General features: G+C 44.6%; 1 protein-coding gene across 1 annotated transcript in view; it reads left to right on the plus strand.

Moving 5' to 3' along the window:
• IRAG1 (inositol 1,4,5-triphosphate receptor associated 1) overlaps positions 1-24,588 on the plus strand; it is a 76,626-nt gene that overhangs the window by 39,798 nt on the left and 12,240 nt on the right. The window contains exons 11-17 of the mRNA XM_004418433.3: positions 3,860-3,890; positions 6,267-6,407; positions 6,897-7,028; positions 9,325-9,466; positions 15,599-15,648; positions 16,194-16,301; positions 18,237-18,301. Of these exons, the coding sequence (XP_004418490.1) occupies positions 3,860-3,890; positions 6,267-6,407; positions 6,897-7,028; positions 9,325-9,466; positions 15,599-15,648; positions 16,194-16,301; positions 18,237-18,301 (669 nt within the window). The remainder of the gene's footprint in view (positions 1-3,859; positions 3,891-6,266; positions 6,408-6,896; positions 7,029-9,324; positions 9,467-15,598; positions 15,649-16,193; positions 16,302-18,236; positions 18,302-24,588) is intronic.

Genomic DNA, 24,588 nt, shown 5'->3' on the forward strand with positions numbered 1-24,588 from the left:
CCAAACCAGCCTCCCTGCTCCTGGCCTCAGTAGAGCCTATTTCCAACTTGGGCCCTTGGTTGGGCTTAGCACCCTCTAGCCCTGGTTTGGGGCTTGGGATAGATTGACAAATTGTCTAAGATGTCATCCAACAGAAGAAAGCCAGAGCTTCAAGATTCTTTCCCCAGCAAAATATGGGAAGATTACACTTGAGTTTTAATATGAAGAAGGCGTTGGTTTCATATTCTATGTAGACTATGTAAATTGGGATCAGACAGTACTGAAAAGGAGCTCATAGGGTCAGCAAGTGGAATGGGTTCAGTGGAAAAACGAGGTCTAGAACCCAAATTAGGGACATGGTCAGTGGTTGGTTAACGAGGGCAAAGAGGAAATATCACTGGATAATGTAGCTGAAGCCAAACACCAACATAAGCAATAAACGGGCATTTAATCAAGAAATATTCATTGGGTGCCTATTATGTGCCAGACAGAATCGAGAACAAGCAGACACAGTCTCTGTTCTGATGGCACTTAAATTCTAGGTGCGGAGACAAATAATATCCAAGTAACCAAATGAATGATTTCAGACAGCAAAGCTGCTAGAAAGACCAGGAAATAGGCACATACAGAGAATGACATGGGAATGGAACATTGGGTAGGGGGTGAAGGAAGGCCTCTATGATAGAGTAGCAATTAATCTGAGCCATGCAAATGACAAAAAGAAGCCATCCAGGCAAAGATTTTGGTGAAAAGATTTCCAGACAAAAAGAGCAGCGATTTCAACAAATGGTGCTGGAATGACTGGATAGCTACATGCAAAAGAGTCGAGTTGGAACTCTACCTCACACAACACACAAAAATTAACTCAAAATGCATCATAGGCCTAAGTGTAGGAGCTAATGCTATAAAACTGTTAGATGAAAATAGGAGCAAATTTTCGTGTCCTTGGGTTAGTCCATGATGGTTTCTTAGATATGACACCAAAAGCACAAGCAACAAGAGAAAAAATGAATTAATGGTACTTCATCAAAATTGAAAACTTTTGTGATGCAAACAAGACCATCAAGAAAGTGAAAAGACAACCCACAGAACAGGAGAAAATATTTGCAAATCACGTATGCAATATGGGACTTGTTTCCAGAATATATAAAGAACCTCATAACTCAATAAAAAGATAACTAATCTTTTTAAGTGGGCAAAGGCCTTAAGTAGACATTTCTTCAAAGAATATATATGAGGGGTCAATAAGCAAATGAAAAAATGCTCAACATCATTAATCATTAGGGAAATGCAACTCCAAACTACCATGAGATACACTTTCACATACACTACAATGGTTATAATAAAAAACATGGGCAATAATGAGTGTTGGTGATGGTGTCGAGGAATTGGAATCCTCAGTAAAATGGTGCAGCCACTTTGGAATAACAGTTTGGCAGTTCGTCAAAAAGTTAAACGTAGAGTTACCATATGGCCCAGCAGTTCCACTCCTAGGTATAAAACAAAGAGAAATGAAAATCTATGACCACACAAAAACTTGCACATGAACGTTCAATAACAGTATTGTTCATAATCACCAACAAGTAGAAACAACCCAAATGTCTGATGAACAGATAAATAAAATGCGATGTATCCATTCAATGGGTAGTATTCAGCCATAAAAATGAAGTACTGATATATGCTACCACATGGATGAACCTTGAAAACATTAGGCTAAGTGAAAGAAGCCAGCCACAAAAGACCACACGTTGTGTGATTCCATTTACATGGAATCTCCGGAATAGGGAAATCCATAGAGACAGAAAGTAGATTAGTTGTTGCCTAGGGCTGGGGCTGGGGGTTGGGAGAGATGGAGAGTGACTGCTAATGGGTACAGGGTTTCTTTTTGGAATGATGAAAAAGTTCTAAAATTGCGGTGATGGTTGTACAATTCTTTGAATATACTAAAAACTACTGAATTATAAATTGTAAAAGGGTAGATATTTATGGTATGTGAATTATATTTCAATAAAGCTGTTACAAAACAGAGTGGGAAAAAAGGGAAGAACAGTAATGCAAAGGTCCTGGGGCCACAATGAGGTAAGTGTGTTTGAGGAGTAGAATAGCCCTTGTGGCTGGAGAGTGGAGTCTGGAAGGGGCCAGCTCACAGAATGCCTTGGTTTTATTCTAAGACCTATTAAGGGAGTTTGAATTCTGAGGCAGGCAACGCTATCCAGAGTGGTCTGTTTGCACATCATCTGCTAGGCCTCTGTCTTTTTGGAGGCCCGCGGCTCGGCCCCTTGGCTGCCTTTGCCAGTTCACAAGGCATAGTTCTCTGCATCAGGAGCTGGCCACGTCATATGGCTTTATACCTAAATTACACCTCCCTGAGTCCTCAGGGCTTTGTATATATTTTTTAAAAGCATGTTCTATAGCAAAAAAAGCAGAAAGTGAGTCATCAGTATGGAAAAATAAGTTTGGTTAATTGATGGAAAGGTGTAAATTTCGCATGATATCCAAACTAAGCTGGGAGTCAAAAACAAGCAGAGGGAGCTTTGATAAATCGTTTAAGCAATATGCATGCTCTCTGTGACAGCTGAGATGATGCTGGCCGGCCCGCAGAGGAAAGGGCCAGACAGGGGGGTGTGACGAGAACTTTCAGCATCAACATCTTTGCTGTTGTTTATCCCGTGCTCTACACTCTGCTGACTTGATGGGCGTGGGTTCTTGATGCCTCATCCTGACAGGAAGGCTCTCACAGCCCCTTGTCAGGGGTGAGAACCAGCCCCTCGCAGGCAGAGCTGACCCCTACCTTTGCTCTCGTGGTCCCTCCACACCTGTCAAAGAGAGGAAGCTGTGTTTCCTGAGAATCTTATCGATAGCACACTCCATTGCCAAGTTCTGTGACGTTGATGGGACCCCTCCCAGTCCTTCCAGCCCCGCACAGGAAAGGGCCCGAGCAGTATTTATGTTGTGGGTTTCAGAATGAGGCTGGCTTTAGTTACCAGCAGGAGCGGCAGCGGCAGCAGCACAGAGCGAGTATGCAGACAAAAGGACAAGGAGCTTCTCAGAGGGACACACCTCTGTGCCGGCAGGGACCGTCTTGCCCCGTCTCTGATTCCAGCCATCAGAGGAGGCTCTCGCTCTGGAGAAGAGCTCTGGCTGCTCTCTCCTACCTTGTATTCTCTGTTCCACGTGCACCCTTGTCACAACCCTCCGAGTCAGCGGGAGGGTCAGGCTTTGCAGACCGGGGTAGCCCCCCTAAAATTACAATGGCTGCTCAGATGTGTCCAGTTTATAAAGCACATGGCTCATTCATTTTCTTATTAAGTCCTCACAGCAAGCCTGTGAGTTAGTCATAATAATAGTTGACATCTCCTGAGTGCCTACCGAGTGTGGGTGTCTATGTGCACCCACATATGTACGTACACACATATATGCATATATACATATTTATGCATATATACATACACAAATGCATGTGTGAGTGTCATATATATGTGAATATATATACACACATATGTATTTATACATATATATACATGCATACATATGTATATTCCTTATAAGACTCCTGCAAAGTAGATAATATTATTCCCATTTTACAGATGAGCACATATAGATTAAATAACTTGCCCAAAGTCACAGACAGTAGAGGCACTGGCGGAGGACTGACCCCAGGATCTAATATTTTCCACCACACTTCCTCTGGGCGTCAATATCTGGACAAATATCCCATGAGTTACAGAGCTCACACAAGGGTACCCTGTATCTTTTCCATCTCACCAACTCAGCTTACTCCATTCCCAGAAACACATGGTCTGCTGGTTCATCGAAGTCACCTTTTAGTTTATTTCATAGGTTGGAAGACGTTCATCAGCGTGTCTTTTCTTTTTCGCAGTGCTCCCCCGCTCACTGAGAAGGAAGTTGAGGTAAGTAACTCCAGCGCTTTATGGAATTTAGTGCCTGGTTTATTCAAAACATTCCCTTCTCCAGCCTCTGCCCTGACATTTTTACACACAAATGAGAATGAGTGACTGTGGGGTAATATGGATGTCGTGGTCAGCCCTATTGAACCTCTGAGATCCCCCACCACAGTTAATGGAAGATTTTGACAGATTTGGTCAGAGACGAGAAGGTAGTTGGAAATTCCACATTCCTTCAAAGATTGTGTATGTTCTTTAAAAGTATGACTTAGATACACAAAGTCAGCTGGGAGGCTGTAGACTTGAATTAAATTTATTTCAAAGTTATTAAAAGATGGTCAGATTTCAAGTTTCAAACTTTGGAGGAAGTCTGGAGGAAGAAGGTGCTTCCCGTCTGAGGGTTTCAGACCTAGCAAAGCTAGCTCAGCCAAGGCGGGAGGCTGTGCTGTCAGCTCTCCAGCCTTCCTGATCCCCTGTTGCTTCCGCTCGGGGCTTCCTTGTCTCTGTAGAACTGCTGTCCCCATGGGGTGGTAAGTGAGCTGAGAGGAATTTGGTTTCCTTCTGGTGAAGGGGTAGATGGACAAAGAGAATGCGTCCAAGGCGAGCCGGGGAGGACCTCTGATGCCAGCACAAGTTTGTTTCCAAGACAATTCCATTGGAGTTGATAGAAGGAAGGGAGCAAGAACATGGATGATTCCAGAATCTCTTCACTTCAGGTTGAGAGGATGGAAGGTTTTATAGTCTTTATAGCATGGCTTGCCATGGATAACAAGAGAATGAACATACCCTTCCTGAGACCCAGTGGACCACATAAGCAGAGGAAGACAATGTGAAATATCTGCCACAGGTAGTAACAATTACCTTGCACACAGACATTGCACTTGCAGTTCATAAAACGCTCATATCCAGCCTCTCTGCTGATCCTCCCACCAGCTCTGAGAAGCAGGTAGAGCAGGAATTAGAAAAAGGAAGAAACTGAGTGATTAAATAAGTTACCCAATGTCCCAGACCCAGTGCTTAGCAGAGCCAACATTTGCACACAGGTGTTCCTAGTGAATTCAGGACTCTGTCCCAATGCCATTGAGGAGATAACCCAGGTGTAGAGAACTAAACAGTGAGCATTATTGATAAACTTAACTGGCCTGAGGTTTGAGGACAGAGGATGCCCACCCACCGACATTGGTGAGGATGGGCCGTGGGTGGTTTGTTGAACGGCTGGCTCCTGTCCTCAGACGTATACAAATGCGATCAGTGCTTAGTGTGGTGAAGGCGGCATAGGCTTTGGAATCAGATAGTCTGAGGTTGAGTCCTGGCTCTGCCACTCCCCGTGTCGCCTTGAACAAGTTAATGACCTCTCTGGTCTCGGTCTCTTTACCCCTAAAGTGGACATAGCAGTTCCTATCACAGAGGGTTATTGTGGGATTAAATGAGCTAAGGTGCATAAACTCATAGCAGTGCTGGCAGATAGCTGGTCCTCAATAAGGAGTAGCTTTCAATATTGCTATCATCATCATTATAGGCTCAGTTCAGGGCCTTCAGTTCTCTGTCTGGAGATGTCTGCCTACCATGGCCGTGTTACATGAACTTCAGAAACTCAGGCAGACTTAGCTCACCCCAAGGATGTAAATCTGCTACCACTTGACTCAGGCAGGGCAGATGAAGGCTGTAAAAATGAAGACCATTGCTTCCTCCCTGTGTAGAGTCCGTCTCTCTATTTCTCCTCCCCATTAGTTTCCTGTTATTCCAGGAATTCCGTGTCTGATCAATATACTACCTTTCAAAGTTCATTCATGCAGCCTGCATTTTTGCATGGAATATTTCTTCCAGAAAGCTTCTCCTAACAGAGTCATACCTGGTCTTATTTAATCTCCTGGTAGCTTCTTATAGCTGCTTTCAACGTAGGATTTAGAATACTCAGGCAAGATGCTGGTTGAATTTGCTTTAAGTCAACCAGGCTTACCTCTCAAATTTTCTTTCAATACAGTGGTTTCATGTGAAACCTCCAAAACCCACGTGCAATAAATCCTAGCACGAATTCAAACTGCTTACACAACCAGCTGCGTTGGCCTGAGTTTATCTAAACGCAAATACAGGATGTTATTTTCTTGAAATTCAGGGAAAAGCGAAGTGTTATTCTTTCATTATTTTTCAGTAAAACGCATTTGGTCTTCTGTTCTGGGAAGGACCTAGCATGGGCCTCGGGTTACTATTTCACCATCTTTTGTGCAGTTGACTGTGAAGGGAGAGTTTCACTTACACATGGCTGCTTTGGCGACTGGTTTCAGGAGCTGACGGAAAAAGCTCGTACAAGAATGACACCTGTAGCTTTGCTCCCGGCAGTGACTCCTCCTAGCGCCTCTCCCACACTCTTGTTCCCAACAGAACGTGTTTGTACAACTGTCCTTGGCCTTTAGAAATGACAGCTACACCCTGGAATCTAGAATTAACCAGGCTGAAAGGGAACGCAACCTGACAGAGGAGAACACAGAGAAGGAACTGGAAAACTTCAAAGCTTCCATTACGGTAATTGTGGAGCCTGACTGGGGAATCCGGGGAGGAGGGACGGTCTCTGAGGGCTATGCCGGGGGTCCTGCTTTTCTCAGGCATCAAGTAGAATCTCTCAAAATGAGAAATCAGGCCAAGCCCCTGAGCCAGACAGTCTTCCTCAGAGAGCTGGGAGGAGCTGAGGCAGAAATCCTGAAGGCCTGGTTACCTCGGGGCTGTGGCTAAGTCCTCTGAGCCTGTGGGGGCTTCTCAGCACGGGGCTGGGTGACCTAAGATAGCCAAGGGAGCTCCTTGGGCACAAGAGACCTGGATGTGAGTCCCTCCTTTTAGGCCAGCCAGGCATAGAGTGTCCACATTGGGCACTCCAGTTCCCAGCAGAAGCTGTAGCCTGGGCCCTGCAGAGGCCACTCCTCTCAGCCAGGACAGGGACCAGGGTTCGTCTTGTGAGAGCCCAAGTCAAGTCTTGGTACGTGAGGACCCCAGGTGACGTTCCTTCTCGCCCCTCAGTCCTCAGCTTCGCTCTGGCACCACTGTGAGCACCGGGAGACCTACGAGAAGCTGCTGGAGGACATCGCTGTCCTGCACCGCCTGGCTGCCCGCCTCTCCAGCCGAGCAGAGATGGTGGGCGCCGTCCGCCAGGTGAGCTCGCCAGCCCCCAGCCCTGCGGACTGGCTCCACTCCGCCCGCAGTAACCAGAGCAAGAATGTAAGCGGCGACAGCCACAGATGCCACTTATTGGTGGCTTCCTCTGTGCCAGACATCCTGTGTACATTATTGTGATTTTCTCAGAGTATATTTGGTGGACCGTTAGACCCTCGAGATGCTCCTTGGAAAAAGCTTTCTGTGGACACATAAGTTTGGGAACTGCTGCGTACCACCTCCCTTTCTTGGAGATCTCTATACATATTGGCATGATCAAGGCTTTAGGAAGCCCTATGGTAAAGAGGCCTGTTTAACTTTATCTATGGATTTCCCAAGTGTATTTGACCGAAGAACCATCTCTTCCTTTTATTTTTCTCACAAAATACCTATTCAGCTCCCATGGAACTAATATTTGGCAAAACATGCTTTAGGAAAAACTGCTTTGTTTCATTTATTCCTCCCAGCCACCCCATAAAGTAAACATCCTTATCCCCTGATGAAGACATGAAGTCTCGGAAAGGTAGTAGCACTCGTGAGAGGCAGAGCTGGGGTGCAGGCCCAGAGCTGGCTCCCTCTCAGCCACTTTGATGCCCTGAAGCACCCCAGGCGCCGCCCTGATCCAGGATGGTGTCGTGGGGTAAGACTGCCTGAAGCCTGATCCCAGCTCCACCAGCATTCGCTGTGTGACCTCAGGCAGGTTCCCGAGTTCTCTGTGCTCCAGCTTCTCCAATGGTAAAATACAGATGATGATCGTATCTACCATATAATGTGCTGTCATACCTGTTAAGCACCTCGATGTTATTACCACTGCTGCTGTTACCATGGAGCCGTGTCCTGCTGCATCGGTTGCATCATTGGGCTGTCCTGGGGCACAACCCCCAATAGTTCTTGTAGAATGAAGGAAGGACAAGCTGCTGGCCTGTCCCACCCCTGTGTGCTTCCGGCGAAAGGGCACCTGACTCAGCAGCGGCACCCAGGAAGTCACTCCAGCTGGGACCAGCAACAAAGGGAGAGCGTGAGGGCAGTGGCTGGTCTCGGCTCACGGCTGCAGGGAACTTTTCCAGGGATGGTGACTGAGCATGTCCCTCTGTGGCCAGGCAGGCCTGGGCTGGGCTCTCTGAGGGATCCAACGAGTATAAGCAGAGAAAACTCCCTCATTCTCTGCAGCCTCCCACACGTGTTTCTCAGCCCATGCGTTGCCCACTGCAGTCTTCAGGCTCCTCCAAATGGCTTCCCCACCCCTAGCTTCCATCTCAGTCCCCTCCTTTCTCTCTGGTTCCTCCAGACTGGTTCAGGCACCTGGCTTCTCTTTCCTGTTGCTCTCACTCCCTTCAGTCCAGTATCCACTGGGGGCCTGACTATGTCACTCCCTTATTTTAAGACATTCGATGGCTCCCCTTTTCCTTCAGAAAAAGTCCAAATTCCTTAGTCTAGCATTCAAGATCCTTCACAACCCAACCCTAACTACCTATTTTTTTGCGAAGAAACCCAACTACTAGCTGATTCTTAAACACGTAGTATGACCTGTACTTTCCTGGTTTACCAGACAGTCATGGTATACACCTGTTAGCCCAGCATAATTCTTCTTCTTCTTCTTCTTTTTTTTTTTGGTGAGGAAGACTGGCTCTGAGCTAACATCTCTTGTGAATCCTCCTCGTTTTTGCTGAGGAAGATTGGCCCTGAGCTAACATCTGTGCCCATCTTCCTCTATTCTGTATGTGGGACGCCACCACAGTGTGGCTTGATGAGCAGTGCGTCGGTAGCACCCAGGATTTGAATCTGCAAACCCCGGGCTGCTGAAGTGGAACACGCGAACTTAACCACTACGAGACAGGGCCGGCCCCCCAGCATAACTCTTAATAGCACCCCCTTTCACTCTCCAAAGACTCCTGCCTGGAGGATAAATCCTCACCCAGATACAAGCCCTGCGATGTCCTGCCCCTGGACCTTTGCTCTTGGACTTCCTGGCTTGAGTGCTCTTTGTCTGCTGCCCCCGCCCTACCTCCACTTCACTCCATCTCCAGGAAGCCTCCCCAGCCCATTGTCTGCAAGCAGAGATGCCTCTCTCCCACCCCTCATCCCCTGCGCTCTGTGGCTGTGCTCGTTCTTGTTCTCCCTGAGTGCAGGTGTCTGATCCCCATGGTGGACAGCAGACTCTTAGAGGGCAGAGCCACATCTGATTGGTCCCTGTATCCTTTCAATTCTCCCAGCCCAGAGCCTCACTCAGAGACACCAAGTGCCCATGAGCCTTTTCTCCAACTGCGCCATGCACTCATGTTCTCCTTCTCTGCAGGAAAAGCGCATGTCAAAGGCGACAGAGGTGATGATGCAGTATGTGGAGAATCTGAAGAGGACGTATGAGAAGGACCATGCAGAGCTCATGGAGTTTAAAAAACTTGCAAATCAGAATTCAAGCCGCAGCTGCGGCACCTCCGGTAAGGAACTGGGCTCCTGCCCCATCCTGGCCCCTCAGTGTGGGTCCCTGATGGCTCTAGGATAGAATCACCCTATCAGGGCAGCTCCAGGACCTGCTTCAGGTTGAGCGAGGCTCACTGCCTCTGCCCAGCGCTGCCCACAGGGGCCTCGCAGCACTGCTCCAGTGAGCCTGGGGGCCTGGAACCAGAAAACACGCATGGACGCATAGCGACTCCTGACACAATTAACCAGAGCCTCTGACCACTGGTGCGAAGCCCACAGGCGGCAAGAGCTCACTCTACTTTGTGAGATGACAGACCCCAGACCCTATAGTCTTTGTGCTTTAGGGGCCCCTGCTAGGCAGTACATGCTAAGGAATTTGGACTTTATCCTGGAAAGCATTAGAGATCCAACCAAAGATTTCGATTGGAGAAATGACACAATCATATATGTTTAGAAGATTCCCTCTGATTATGGTGTGGCGGTTACATGACTGGGACAAAGCCAGAGACAGGGAAACCCATGAAGCTGCTATTACAACAGCCCAGGTGAGAGATGAGGTCTAGGCATTGGGGGCCGAGTGAGAGCCTGGCTAAAGGAGACATTGCTGCGATAAATAGCAGACTCGTGGGGAACACAAATGTTTAAAAAAAATACTCTTTTTTAAAAAGCATTCTATACAGATTGTTATAGGAACACAGAGGAGCAGCCATCTGATTCTGCTTGAGGGAATCAAGGAAAGCTTTACAGAGAGATGGCATCTGGGCAGTGTTTTAAAGTAAAAATAGGAGTTCTCCAGGCAAGAGGGAGAAATGCATCCCAGGTGGACGAAACAGCACGTACAAAGGTGTGGAGTTTGGGGTGAGAATATGAAGCAGTTTGACTTGCTTGCAATGTTGGGGTGCGATGATGTCAACTTGAAGGCGAGACTTGGTAGGCCAGGGCCACGTGCCAGGCCACGCTAACAATTTGGGCCTTTGTCCTCTAGGCAATGAGGAGTCTCTGGTGAGTTCATGCCACCTGACATGGTCAGATTTTATTTTTAGAAGATTTGTCTGATGTCAGAGTGAGCAATGCGTTAGGCAGTGTAGTCGCTGAGGCCTAGAGAGACGAGTTAAGTGGCTCCTGCAGTGGTTCAGGAGGAGGAGGACGGTGCCTCGGACCAGGATCTCTCCTTGGGAGCTGCCAGGGTTGGGCCTGACTGACAAGGGTGGTATTAGTAGGAGAAAACAGACCTTTTAGTGACAGGAGTCCCTGTGGAATGCAAACATCCGTGTTACCAAGAGCAGGAGGAGGGAAAGTACAGAAAGTATAACAGACGGAGAAACCTTTATAAACAGGAGGTTTCACAAGTTTCCTGGGGAATATCAGTGATGCTTCCCAGAGTCTGGAGGCAGTGTACACACGCTGCAGACTGTCTGCCTGGGATCTTGGCAGCAAGGCTCCTGACCCACATGCGTCTGGGCCTCTGACAAACCTCCCTGTCAGTGTTGGAAGCTGGGGAAGTTGCCACCAAAGAAATCCTAACACGTGGGATCTTGCATTATTGTCCTGCAAGGTGCGAGGTCTCCTGCGAACCTCCTTACCCAAGATTTATGGAATGAGCACAGTTACCCATGAGTCTCATTCATTCATTCTACAGCATTTATTGGGCACGTTAGGTGTGCCTCACATGATACTGGAATATAGAGGCACACAGTTTCCAACCAACATGTGGGAAAGGCAGGGCAATGTAACCAATGACAGAAGTAAGCACACTTCCATGGGGAGCAACTGCAGCATTCCACATTCAGTCTGGGCGGATCGGAAAGTGCTGACAATAGGAAGGGAGACCGTAGCTGAGTCGTGAACAGTGAATGAGTGGTTTTCAGACATTTGTTCCCACTCCATTGTTTTCCCACACCCTACCTCAGCTTGGGCTGGTGCGGAGAGGCCAGCACCCACCCACCAGGCGTGTCCATCAGATACTCTGGGACCGCTCCCTGACAGTGCTTGGTTTTTAAGCCTTTATTTGAATTCTGGCAAACTTGGTCTATGCCTAAGACTCTGAAGACTACAGTGAAAGAAAAGTATCTCTAATTTCAAGAAAGGTGGTACACATTTCAAAGAAAAATATAAGACCTATTCTTTTTTTTCTGACTATGAAACGTACTGAGTGCGTTTTGGATTATTTCGTTAAGATAGATTTCTAGAAGTATAAATACCAGTTTAAGGGAAAGAAATACTTATACAGCTCTTAAAGAAAGTTATTTTCAAATAGCTCATTGATATTTACATTTAATGGGTTATAATGATGCTCCATTTATTGTGCCATTGACATTCTTCTCCTCTCTTTTCAAGAATATTTTTTACTTTGATGGGTCAAAGCTGTATCTCATCTCATAGCTTTAATTTGTAATTATTGACCTTTGCAAATGTTTATTGGACATCTATATTTCCACTTTTGTAAATTCTCTAATTATATCTTTTGCCCAGTTGTAAGATCGATATTTTATTAATTTGTATGAACTCCTCACATATAAAGAATATTTTCTGGTTCTGCTGTTTTGGCTGACTGGAAAACTTGAAAATCCTTTGACCGCAAACACTTAGAAATTTCTGCTGGATGAAATAAAGCAAACATTAGTCTAAAAGAAAAGCTGAATCTACAAGAAAAGCAATTGAAATACTCAGATACAGGAAAAGAAAAGAGAACTGAAACCAAGCTGCCCCTGCAGCTTCCTTGGGGCCAGGAGTCAGCCTCAGTTATCTGGGCTCCGGGCTTTTGCACTCGCATGCAGTCTGAGAGGAGGCCTCGAACATCCATGGCAGAGAGCTGACTCTGAGACTCTCCTAGAAAGTTAAGATTTTCCAAGGACTGCATCTTTAGACAGAATTTGGACGCGCAAAAAACACTCACCAAACAGTGGAGAAACAAATCAAGGAAGTTTGACTGTTTCACCCCAGGCTGTAGTAGGAAGAAAATACTTTCTCCTTCCCCATAGGAGAAGTGTACTCCCCAAAAAGACACGCACCACAGAAGTGATGCTGCAGTATGCAGAGAATCTGAAAAGACCAGAGGCACGATGGTGCCTCTAGGAACACTGCCAGAAACAAACATAAAGCCACTCTGGAGAGAGACATCCTCCACCCAGGACACACAGGATTCCTCTAAATAACCTCACTGAAGAGGAATTCACAGTATAGAATTATACAATACACAAGAAAACAATCCACCATGAGTGAGAATCATCAGACACACCAAACAACAGGATTATATCCTGAAGGACTGCAGATAGTAAAACAGCCTGACAAATTTTTTAAAAAGATATGTTTAAAATTATTAGAAGTATAAAAAATGAATCAAAAACATAAGATTAAAAGAATACAATTATCAAAAAAGGATAAAATAGAACTCCTAGAAATGAGGACCAGAGTCATGGAAATTAAAAACTCAGTAGTTTAGGTGTGTTGTTACTACAGTTGACGCTATTCCTCAGTATTCCCAATCTCCCCTTTCTGGGCACACTTCTCCAACCCCTTGAAGTTAGGTGAGGCCATGTGGCATAGCGAATAAAATGTGAGTAGGACATGTGTGACATTTGAGCTGAAGCCTTTCAGAAACTAGTGTGCAATTTGCCCTATGTTTCTTCCTCCTGATGTCACAATCATCACTGCTCCAGAATAGTAGAAGCTCCATTAGTCTGAGTCCTGAGTGAGGAAATGCAGAGCAGAACCAGCTGCCAACTCAGAAGCAAATGGACATGTAGCATAAGCAAGAAATAAATCTTTGTTATAAGCCACTAAGACTTTGGGGTTGTTTATTATTCTAGCATACCTAGCTTATCCTGATTGGTACAACATTTAAATCAGGTTGAGCAAAGTCAAAGAAAAATAGTTAACCATGAGACAGATTTGAGGAAGTTACCCAAAATGCAGTTCAGAAGGATAAATTGATTAAAAATATGAAAGAAACATTGTAAGATATGGGATATGGAGTATAGAATGAAAAAGTTCCAAATACATTTATTAGGAGATCCGTAAGGAGAAAATGGGGGAGAGAAAGTGTTCAAAGGGATTTTCCAGAATCTGAAAATCTAAAGAAAGACATAAATCATTGGATTCAGAAAGTACAGTGAATTCCAAGGAAGAGAAATAAAAACACATCAAGAGAAACTGCAGAAGAGCAAAGACAGGGGCAGGCCTGGTGGCAAAGAAGTTAAGTTCACACATTCTGCTTCGGCGGCTCGGGGTTCACCAGTTCAGATCCTGGGTGCAGACCTACTCACCACTCATCAAGCCATGCTGAGGTGGCATCCCACATAGAAGAAGGACCTACGACTGGGATATACAACTATGTACCGGGGCTCTAGGGAGAAAAAAGAAAAAGAGGAAGATTGGCAATAGATGTGGCTCGAGGCCAATCTTCCCCCCTAAAAAAACAAAAAAACAAAAACAGAGGAGCAAAGACAAAGTGAAGATCTTAAAAGTAACCAGAGAGAGAAGACAGATTACTTAAAAATGAATGTCAGTTCTCAATAATTGTACCAGAAGACAAAGAGGTAAAGTCTTTAAAGAGCTGAGAGGAAATAACGGTCAACCTAGAGATAATGTAACCAGCTAAACTATCATGAGAGATTGCCAGCTAGGTAAAGATATTTTGAGACAACAATTGAGAGAGTTTACCTCTCACAGACTCTTGTCAAAAGAAAACTAAAGGATGTACTTAGGGAAAGATAAAATTGGGATCAAAATAAAGTAGAATGCAAGAAGGAATAATGAGCGAAGACATTTGTAAATGTGCGTAAATCTAAAAATCATTCACTCTATAAAACAACAATCATGATAAATAATTTGGGATTACAAAAACAAGGTGAAATAAAAATACTGAAAAATGGTATAATTTAAGATTTGAGGGAGTTATTGTTTTAAGATTTATTCAAGAAAAGAATAGAGATCTTGATTAATTTTAAAGTCATATAATATGTTAAAAATGTAAGGAGCACACTAAAGATTAGAACTAAAATGTACTACTTCCAAACCAACGTGGGCTGTGGGAGGGGTGGTTAGAAAAATATCAATTAATGAAGCAAGGTAAATAGAAAATACAAGATAAGAAGGTATAAATATATCAATAATCACAAGAAATATAAACAGCTTAAACTTGTTGGTTAATATCAAATCTCAGATTAGATTAGGAAAAAAAAATCAACCAAGTGCTTTTTAAGAGACATACCTAAAATACATAGATATCAGGGATAGGCAGTTATACAGGGTACGTGACATTGGTGAAACTGAATCAAAGTGAATTGAGCTTTCAAAAACTGTTCTCTAGGGGCCAGCCCGGTGGCATAGGGGTTAAATTCACACGCTCCGCTTCGGTGGCCCGGGTTCACAGGTTCAGATCCCGGGCGCAGACCTATGTACCACTTATCAAGCCATGCTGTGGCAGGCGTCCCACATATAAAGTAGAGGAAGATGGGCACAGATGTTAACCCAGGGCCAATCTTCCTCAGCAAAAAGAGGAGGATTGGCATTGAATGTTAGCTCAGGGCTAATCTTCCTCATAGACACATGCACAAAAAAACCTTTCTCTACACATATTGATGTTTTCTGGTGGCAGTATTATCCAGGTGTGTTGCTAAACATTTTAGGTGAACTCTATCATTTAATGTATGTACTAAGGAGAGGGAAATCTTAAGGTGCTGCTTTCCTTTTTTTGTAGGTGACACATTGAAACAACTTCTGTCAACAGGTTTCCATTCTCTATCAACCCCGCACCTTCCTCGCTTCTCGTTTCCCTGACTGTACCTCCCTTGGATGAGCAAGAAATGACCCAATGAGCCTTGGTATTGCTACGAGCAGTTTTACACACTCTCCAGGGTATTACCCAGAGACTGTGCACTGGTGTCAGGTGGAGATCAGAGGTCAAGACTGGGGCTTCTCATAGAGCCCAGAGGAGTTAGGATAAAGATTCTGTCCAAAAAAGTACCCCCTCTGCAGATGATCGTCTCACAGGGTGAAAGGTCAAACTCAGTGTCCTCAGTGCCTAGGCCCTTGAGGGCCAGTTCTGGCCCATAGATACCTTGGCTTAGTTTCTGCCTATCTGTTTCCTGCCGGAGCCTACTCTGAAAACTTACCTGCGTTCTCTTCTCTGTTCCTTCCTGCTGCAGAAGACGGGGTCCCTCGCACAGCACGGTCCATGTCCCTCACGCTGGGAAAGGTATGCATTTTCAAGGAATACCAGGGCTCCCAGAAGGAGGATAACAGAAGTTTCCAGTCACCTAGGAGATCATTCATTCTTGGATCCATGGGTGCCGGAGAACCTCTGGACAGAGCGTCTAATTCAGCTTCCCACACTTGCAAGCTCATCCTCCAACCTTCTCTTGCTCATGGTTTCCCTGACTGTACCATTCCTTAAATGAACATGAAATGATGCATCAACCTCAGTATTGCTATAGTTTTTGTACACTATTCAGGGTGTTACTCAGAGACTGGGGGTCATTTCTGTTCCATTTCTTCAGGACCTAATTATCTAAAGTAGACCTAATTATCTAAAGTTGAGAAATCATTCACCACTAACGGAAAATTTGTGTCAACTTTGGCTACTCTCTCCACACCAACCCCTACCATCATCACTACCCCAAAGCCAAAATATCCAGTGAATGTTATTACAGCGTTAGAACTAGTAGGCGTTTTCCAGGCCTTTCTGAACAGTGAGTGCTGCCCGCTTCATGACAGTGGGCCTGGTCACTTCTCTTTCCACAGAACATGCCCCGCCGGAGGGTCAGCGTTGCTGTGGTTCCCAAGTTTAATGCCCTGAACCTGCCTGGCCAATCCCCCAGCTCGTCACCCATCCCCTCCTTACCAGCCCTGGTGAGTATGATGGTGCCTGCCTCCCAGCCCTCAGGCTCACTACCATGGGGTGACCCAGACAGATGGGGGCAGGGTCAACAAGGAGAGGAAATTCCCAGCACAGATTCTGGGCTATGAGCTCAAAAAGCTCAATGTAGACCAGGCCTCCATGTGTTCCGCTGCTCTGAGAAGAAGACTCAGTATCTGTGAGCGAGGTGCTGGCAGCTCAGAGAGGGTTCCCTTGCAAATGGTATCTCTTTTCATGCTTAAGCCACAGTCTTCCAGGGTGGGATGATTTTTTTCAGCTTTGCAGTGGGTTGAAGCAGCTGAAGCTCGAGTTGTGTACTAAGTGGTAGAGCTTTGAAGCTCTGAAGCTTTGAAGCCTAGACTCTCTGATTCCAGAGCCTGAGTTTTTAAGCCCAATGTTTTCCTGCCTTGATTCATTGCAGCATTGTTTACAACAGTGAAAAACTGGAAATAACCGGAATTTCCTTTAATAAAAGATTGGTTTAATAAATTACGGATATCCCTATAAGGGGTTTCTATGCAACCACTAAAAATAATAATTAGAATATAAATCTATTTATTGACACGAAAAAATGACCATAATTTTTTAATAAAAGACAATTAAAAAACAGTATATACAAAAAATCCCAGTATACCAGTATAATTCTGTTGTGCTATTTAAAAAAAAAAAGAGTGTTTTTCTATGTGTCAACATAGAAAATTCTGGAAGAATATATGTAAAACTATAATGGTTATCTCTGGGCAATGGTAAAACTACAGGTGATTTTTATTTTCTTGATGCCTTTTTATATTTCTATAATAAGAATACATTACTTATAATCAGAAAAAATTCCATTTCAATTTTTCGTAAACAAAGATGGTTCCTATATAACAAAATATTTTCCAGATCCCAAGCCTTTGTGAATCTAGCTGATCCTATCTCATGCTCTTCTAGTTCTTTCTCTAGTTGTCTCTCTATGCCCCGTCCTTGACCAGCACTGGTCTGTAAGGAGACAATCTGATTGTGTGAGCAATAGGTAAAGTGGATTCAAGCTCTATTGTGGTGCCAATAAGGAGCAATAACTCTTAGACTTTCACCTCTCCCTGCCTGAGCATTTCAATCATCTATGAAATCAAAATAAATTCCCAAATCACCCACTATAACAAAGGAACCTGAAAAAAATTTTTTAAAAAGGAGCTTGGGGAGAGCTAGTTAGTGTGTTTTAACAGAGCTATTTCCCATACTATTCTAAATATATAAATGCGGTTCCCAAATATATACTCCTTTAGACTAGGAGTTGGCAACCAGGGATATACATTAAAATCATGCAGGGTACTTCTAAAACATTCTATGCCTAGGCTCTACCCCAAGATTCTGGATTGTATCAGTACTTTAAAAAAATCTCCCCCAGGTGACTCTAACGTGTAGTCGGAGTTGAGAACAATTGCTTAACCCAAATCCATTGCAACAAAAAAAGGTGGTAGTCCTGGGGAATTTGTTATAAAGAAATTTCTGATGGCTTCAGCTTTTAGTAATGATAAGTGTCTCCTGAGAATTGTGCTTGGAGCTGTATCTCCAGGGAAATGATAGGCTTGTGTTTGGTAGGAGGCCCACTGGTATTCATTCCAAGCCAGTAAACAGGGGACTGAGAAAAACTGATGGCTCCCCTCCAGAATGGAGCCTCAAAATGTAAACTCTTCTCTTCACTCAAGGAAACTTGGAAGAAGAGAAGGAAAAGGTGCAAGTCGCATGTGCCCCACAGGGCTCTGAGGAAAGGAGGACAGGGAAGGCCCAATGCCTGGGCTCAGAGGCAGATTACAAAGCATGGGGAAGGGCGGAGGGAAAGAAGAGAAGCCGCAGCCCCTCCCCAGCATCATCAGAGACCTAGCAGCTCTGGCTTCTTCTTTCCTAGCTGATCCTCAATTCTCTGTCTCCTGTTTTCCATTCAGTCGGAATCACCCAACGGGAAAGGCAACCTACCTGTCACCTCAGCACTGCCTGCACTTTTGGAAAAGTAAGTTTGTTGATTTTTGTCTTAACTTTGGGAGTCTCTGAGGAAAACTTCCCCAAATCACCCTTCCTCCCATCCTCACTCCCAAAATGTGATGGAAAGCAAATTAAGCTCTAGGAGAAATGAATGGGACTCTGAGACCCACAAAGATTTCAGACCCAGCTTGTAAAATTCCCAGACCAAGAAGATGCTGTGTCTGAGGCCAAGTGTACCACAATCTAAGAAGAGCCCAGAGGTGATGGAAGCCTTCTCTGTTGGTTGGGATTTCGGGGGCTATAGATACAAGAAAGCCCCAACTCAAAGTGGCGTAAATAGTAAGTCCAGAGGTAGGGCTTTTCCAGGAGTGGTACATCAGAGCCCCAGCTCGGCCTCTACAGCTTCCTTGCCTCTGCCCACTTTGGGTGTTGACTTCATCAGCAGGCTTGTGGTAAATGGCTGCGAGTTCCAGGTATTTCATCCAGACATGACAATATCTAGAGGAAGAAAGGGACCATCTCTTCCCATGTTTCTTCCATAGGAATGAACCCAGAAGCCTTTCCTCAGTCTTCCTTCTTATCTTGTAGGCAAATTTGGAACATGGTCCCTTTCTAAACCAATCACAGGCTTTGGGAATAGGATAGTTGTCATGGGCTTAAACTATGCCCTGGAGAGGGGAGAAAGGGTCAGCTTCCCATGAAATAAAATGGGCCCATGAAGAAGAGTAAATTCTTGAGCAGAATCATATTGCTGTTGGGAAGTGGGAAGGAGAGTGAATATTGAATTGGCAACCAACAGTGTCTGCTAAGCCTAGCTTTTCTAGGCATCTATGCAATTTGCAGCTCTTTTCATCCTCTGCCAGAGCAAGCCAGGCTGTTTTCTACACACTCAGAGGAGTTTATAACTTGCTTTTCAAGATCTTTCATTTGCTTGCTGGAAAACATCTGGATCACAGCTGCCACCTCTCAGAATTTTCCCCTTGTGTCTTTCTTCACTTAGTAGAACATATACCTCTATTCTTCCTTGCCTTGAGACAGCTTTAGTCCTTCATTTTTCATTGCTGTAGGAATAGTTTTGCTTGATCTGGCAAGGAATGTCTATGTTGGGCCCCTTTTCAGGACAGACAAGTTCCTATGCTCCCACCTCCAGACTCAGCCTGTGTTCCTCACCTCTCAGTATATGCAACCACCAACCTAACACTTAGTGACTCACTCCACATTAATCTTGAAGTTTGCCCAGCATTTCCTTGCTTTGCCATCTCACCCCACGTAAGCTTACAGGACTTTCATGTTGTGTAGGGTATTTTTGTTTGTTTCTTTGTCTCATTGTTTTCCTGATAACTACAGGGAAATTGTGAGGGGGTGACAAGCTAACAGCCATGTGGTAGTAACCAAAGTCACAGAATCTTGCCAAGGCCCTAGAGTCATAGTGCTGGCCCATGGTCTCTGAATCTCTCCAGAAATGGTCACTCAATGACCTGAGTGAGAAGCTCACTAAAATTCTCCCTTCCCATCCTGACTCGAGTACACCAATGCCTTCTCCAGGAGGGCCCTCAACAAGGCCTCATTCCCAACTCTCAGCCTGCAGAGCCAGCCAAGACAGAAAATCTATGTCCCCACTCTTCTCAACGGACTCTAATCATGATGGAGCAGGGCCTGGAGTCTGTAGAGCTAATGCTCAGGCCACTTGAGAGCTTCTATGTGAGGTAGTGGGGAGCACCAAAAACCTGAACGAACTATCCTTGGTAGGAAAAAGTGAGGTGCAGAACTGGGGACAGCAGACAGCAGCCCTAAATCGGGAGTGGCAGTGACTGAGGATCAATGGTAGCCTCACCATCCCAAGGGTTTGAAATAAGGACAGAGTGAGGATTGAGGCAAGTCAAGCAAGAAGCCCCAGGAAGGTATCTGCAGCTCATGGGCTGCCAGAGAGACCGCCATGATACATTAGTCATGCTGTGGCTGACTCGCCTGTTGGGAACACACCCAGCCTATAAAGATGGCTGCCAAAAGGGGAGAGGTATTCAAAGGAGGAGGGATCAGACTAACAACAGCTTCCCCCTCTGGATTTCTAAAAGGTGCTAAGTGACTTCCATCTGAATTCATGAAACTGGAAACATTTAATAGATTGCCAAGGGGCTTGCAATGAGACAATTTGTGAGTGAAAATGAATTCATATCTTCCATTCTAACGTGAATACAGTCAATTCTAACTACCTCTTCCATATTGTCAAAGAGAAACAATGCCTTATAAGTTAATAAACATTGCTTTCTAGATTGTTGTATTCAGCTTGATGTTAAAATAATTTCGCATTTCCCTAAGCATATGGTGACTAAGCAGGAAGGGAATTGGCTAAGCACATGAAAGATGAGATTACCTGCAGCTAGTTCTCAAGCAAATACCTGAGAGCTGACTGCACTGCCCAATGGGATTTGAGAGAATTCTGAGCCTTGTTATTGTAGGTCACTTCATAGTAAACTGTTCTTCACTCCATGAGAGTCTAAGAACCTGTAGACTTAGGGAAAAATATAGAGAGGGATATTTAAAGTTAGTCTTGAAGATTCAAACAGAACAAAGCTCAAGAGCGGTTCCACAAGTAGGAAGAGCTATTTATTCGTAGTCTTTTATTCTTTCATTCCTTCAACAATTAACTACCAAGGGCCGAGCACCTAGAATGCACTCAAGAAGCTCACGATCTAGCGGGAAAGAGAGGTGGGAAACAGCCCATTATAATATGATGTGATGGGTGACATCGTGAGGAAGTACAGGTTGCTAATGGAACTACATACAAGAAAATGAGCGCCTTAACCCAGATTTGATATTGGGGGGCTGGGGTCCTCAGAAAATGTTTCCTCTAGGAATCTACTTTTAAAGCGAAACCTGAAGACTATATCATTAACTAGGTGAACTGGAGGTTAACTATTTCAGGCTCTGAGGCGAAAAAGTACGGAGTAGTCAAGGAATAATGATGATGATGGTGATAATGATAACAACTATTATTTACAGCAGGCTTACTTTATGCCAAGTGCTATTCTAATCACTTTACATGAATGATCTCATTTAATCTTTACCATAATCCCATGAGGTAGGTATACTATTAACATCCCTATTTTATAGAAGAGGAAACAGAAATCATCATTTGCCTGAGGCTGTACAGCTAGTAGATAGCAGAACCCATGCTCTTAACCTCTTAATAGACCCTCCAACTGGAAGAACAGAAAGAAGGTCAGTATGACTGAAGAGAAGAGGGTGGATTTAAGAGCTATTTTTGAAAAAGCTCCCATGAGCTGTTGTGAAAGAACCTAGTGACTGCCCGGGCGTGGAGAGGAGGGCAGGGTGAGGTGGGAGCAGAGGGTGTACATGGAGCCATTCACTGTGGGATCAGCAAAGCCATGGATGTGGACGATGCACAAGACTCACTTCATAAAAGGAGCCACTATACTGATACATCACAGGGCAATTTTCACTATAATCTCTAAAATAACCATTTTTTTCTATACTTTTGAAGCAGCCAGGGTAAATTGCTCAAAGGTTTTATGTGACATGAAATATGTACAGTAAGCAACTCCCCTTTGCTGATAGTATTCTGGAATGAGTCCTCAATCAACTAGTAGTGGACCCCCAGGAATTTGGGACTGAGTAACAGAGAATAAAGAAGCTCTTCTAACTCAGATCCCCTGGTCTGGGCTTGTCTGAGGGAGCCACGGCAGTGGGGGTGGCTCAGAGACATTGCTGAGCTCCAGAAGGTGAGATCTGTCCATTGGAAAAGATTATAGTCACTTTCAAATATTGTTTACAACATGGAAAAAATAGACTCTAATATACCTGCCAGTCAAACAGCTAATATTTTGACTAAATAGCCCCTCATGTTACTGAGAGCTGAGCACAATGACAAACGCTTTTGACCTGGTGGACACGAGAGAACAATGAGCCTCATTTTAATGAATCATCTCAGAAAGAAAGCATGCAAGATCTCAGGCTGGGAATAGACACCAAGATCCATGAGTGTTTGGCCCAGAAATCCTTAGGGTGGGCACAGGCTGTGCTCAGCTCCAAGTTTTCAGCCATACATAGAGAGTCCTTTAGCTCAACTGAAACACTGGGTTCTCAGGAAATAGTTGTTTACAAAGAGGCCTTGCTCATTTTGCAAGATTAATAGGAAGAGACTGGACGAGCCACAGTGAAGTCAACGTAACTCAATAAACACATAAAGGCACTCACTGTGTGCCAAGCACCATTCTAACTCACACAGTCCCTCTCCCTGTGGTCACAGTCACGTGGAGGGATGGGCATGTCTATGAAACATAAAATGCCCTATCTCTGAGTTATGCTGGGACAGAAGTACAGTGAGGGCAGAGAGGGAGGGAGAGATCAACTTTAACCAGAGGGTGTGGGAGAGAGAAAACATTGGCAAAGTTTCCACAGAGGAGAAGGTATTTGAACTGAGTCTTAAAAATGCACAGGGAGAAACTTCCAGGTAGTTAGAGAAGATAATTAAGGAACTGTAAGCTCAGTCTAGGGATCAGGAGAGAAGAGCAAACATTTTACATAGCGTGCGTTTCCTCCTACTTCCCACTCTATCCCCAGGATTAAACCAGAGTCTCTCCCAGCCCATCTCCTTCTCTAAACAAGCGGTCTCATAAGCCATGGGCCAGCCTGAGCGCAGGAATGCTTCACTCAGCAGGTACCCTGGGACGCCACACACTGCTCAGATCCCCAGGGAAAGATTTCTCTTGAAAGGGAGGGCTCAAGGAGGTGTAGAAAGTGCATCTTGACGTGAAGTTAGAAGACGAAGGTGAGAGTCCAGCCAGGCCTACCAACCACCAATAATGTGAACTTACGCAAGTCATTTAATCAACCTGAGCTTGGGTTTGTCATCTGTCAAGTGGGATAATACCCTACATGGTTGGCAGCTAGTGCAGTCACGAACTTCAGCAGACGTCAGACTGAACAGGTCAAATTCAAGTTCCATCACACTGGTTGTGTGAACTCAGTCTGGTTACTTAACCTCTCTGAGCCTTGGTTTCCTCACCTGTCAAACTGAGAACAATAGTATTTGTTCAGAGCCGGCTTTCCGGCTCTACCGGCAAAAGTTTTGGTCTCTAGAGAGCAGTGACCGAGGACAGTGAAAGTGTTTACCATCACTTGGTCAGCAAAACTTTAAGATGCATGAGTGTGTTATGGCACACAATAGACATGCACCTGAGAAATTTATTAAAGCAATTTTGTATAAATTTTACCGTACTTTAAATTCACATTTAGGGTTCTTCTGATTCCGAAGTATCAGAGTAATATATATATCAAGTTTTCCCTTGAAGATATAAATAATTGCCTGGTAATTTACCAGCTTGGATTTCTTTATGGATCAGGTTTGAAAGAACCTCAGATTGCTCCCAAATTTTACCAATAAATTTACTACACAACTAATAATAACAATAAATGTTTATTTATTGTTCCCATATTCTAGAAAGTTTACTTATATTTCTTCATTAATTCTTATACTACCACCATCAGGTGACTATTATTATCCCCATTTTACAGTTGAGGAATCTGAAGTTCAGGAAGGTTAAGTAATTTGCATGTGTTGGAGCTGGGATTTGAACCCAGGTTTGCCTTAGGCAGGCTCTTTTCCTCCATGCTACGCTGTCCTCCTTCATACACGTCTATCATTAACCTCTAAGGTTGACGGCTGTAGATAAAAGAAGTTAAAAGTCTGACACCAATATTTTATTTCTAATATATAAATATCTTTCATAAGATAGTTTCCCGGCTCTTGGCTATAGCTGTGTTTTTCTGCTCTTGTTCTAATCATTTGAACAAATAGGAAACTGCATATTAGGCCGAGGTCACGTGGAAGGGAGTGGATAATGTAGTTTGCACAAGGCGAAACGTTATGAATAGCTGATATTTTTAGAGTGTTATCTTTCTTGTTCACAATGGGTTTTGGTTTCCAGCCTGATGAAATGTAAATTTTGCAAGGTCTGAGAGAAACTAAGAGACGGGAAACTGACACCAAGAATGAGGAGAAGGTATAAGGCCCACTCATAAAGCCTGTCTGAGAGGTCAACGAGGGTGGCAGCTGTGAGCTCTTAGAATCTGGCTGAAAAGTTCTGCTTGCCATTGTGCCTCCTTCGAGGGCTCCTCCTTGAAAGTCCTCACATCGGGATTCCGGACACCTAGGTGGGCTGCAGGATCTATAGGGAAGGCATGGCCATCAGGATACTTCCTTTAAACTCGTGACCCCACACCTTCAATGGGCCCCCAGCTCTGCCCAGCATCCTACTATGACTTTCTAGCCTGTTCATTGTCCCCTTCTCT

The sequence above is a fragment of the Ceratotherium simum genome, chromosome 7 (assembly GCF_057802395.1).
Source record: "Ceratotherium simum simum isolate JZ-2026a chromosome 7, ASM5780239v1, whole genome shotgun sequence".
In the NCBI taxonomy this organism is placed as follows: domain Eukaryota; kingdom Metazoa; phylum Chordata; class Mammalia; order Perissodactyla; family Rhinocerotidae; genus Ceratotherium; species Ceratotherium simum.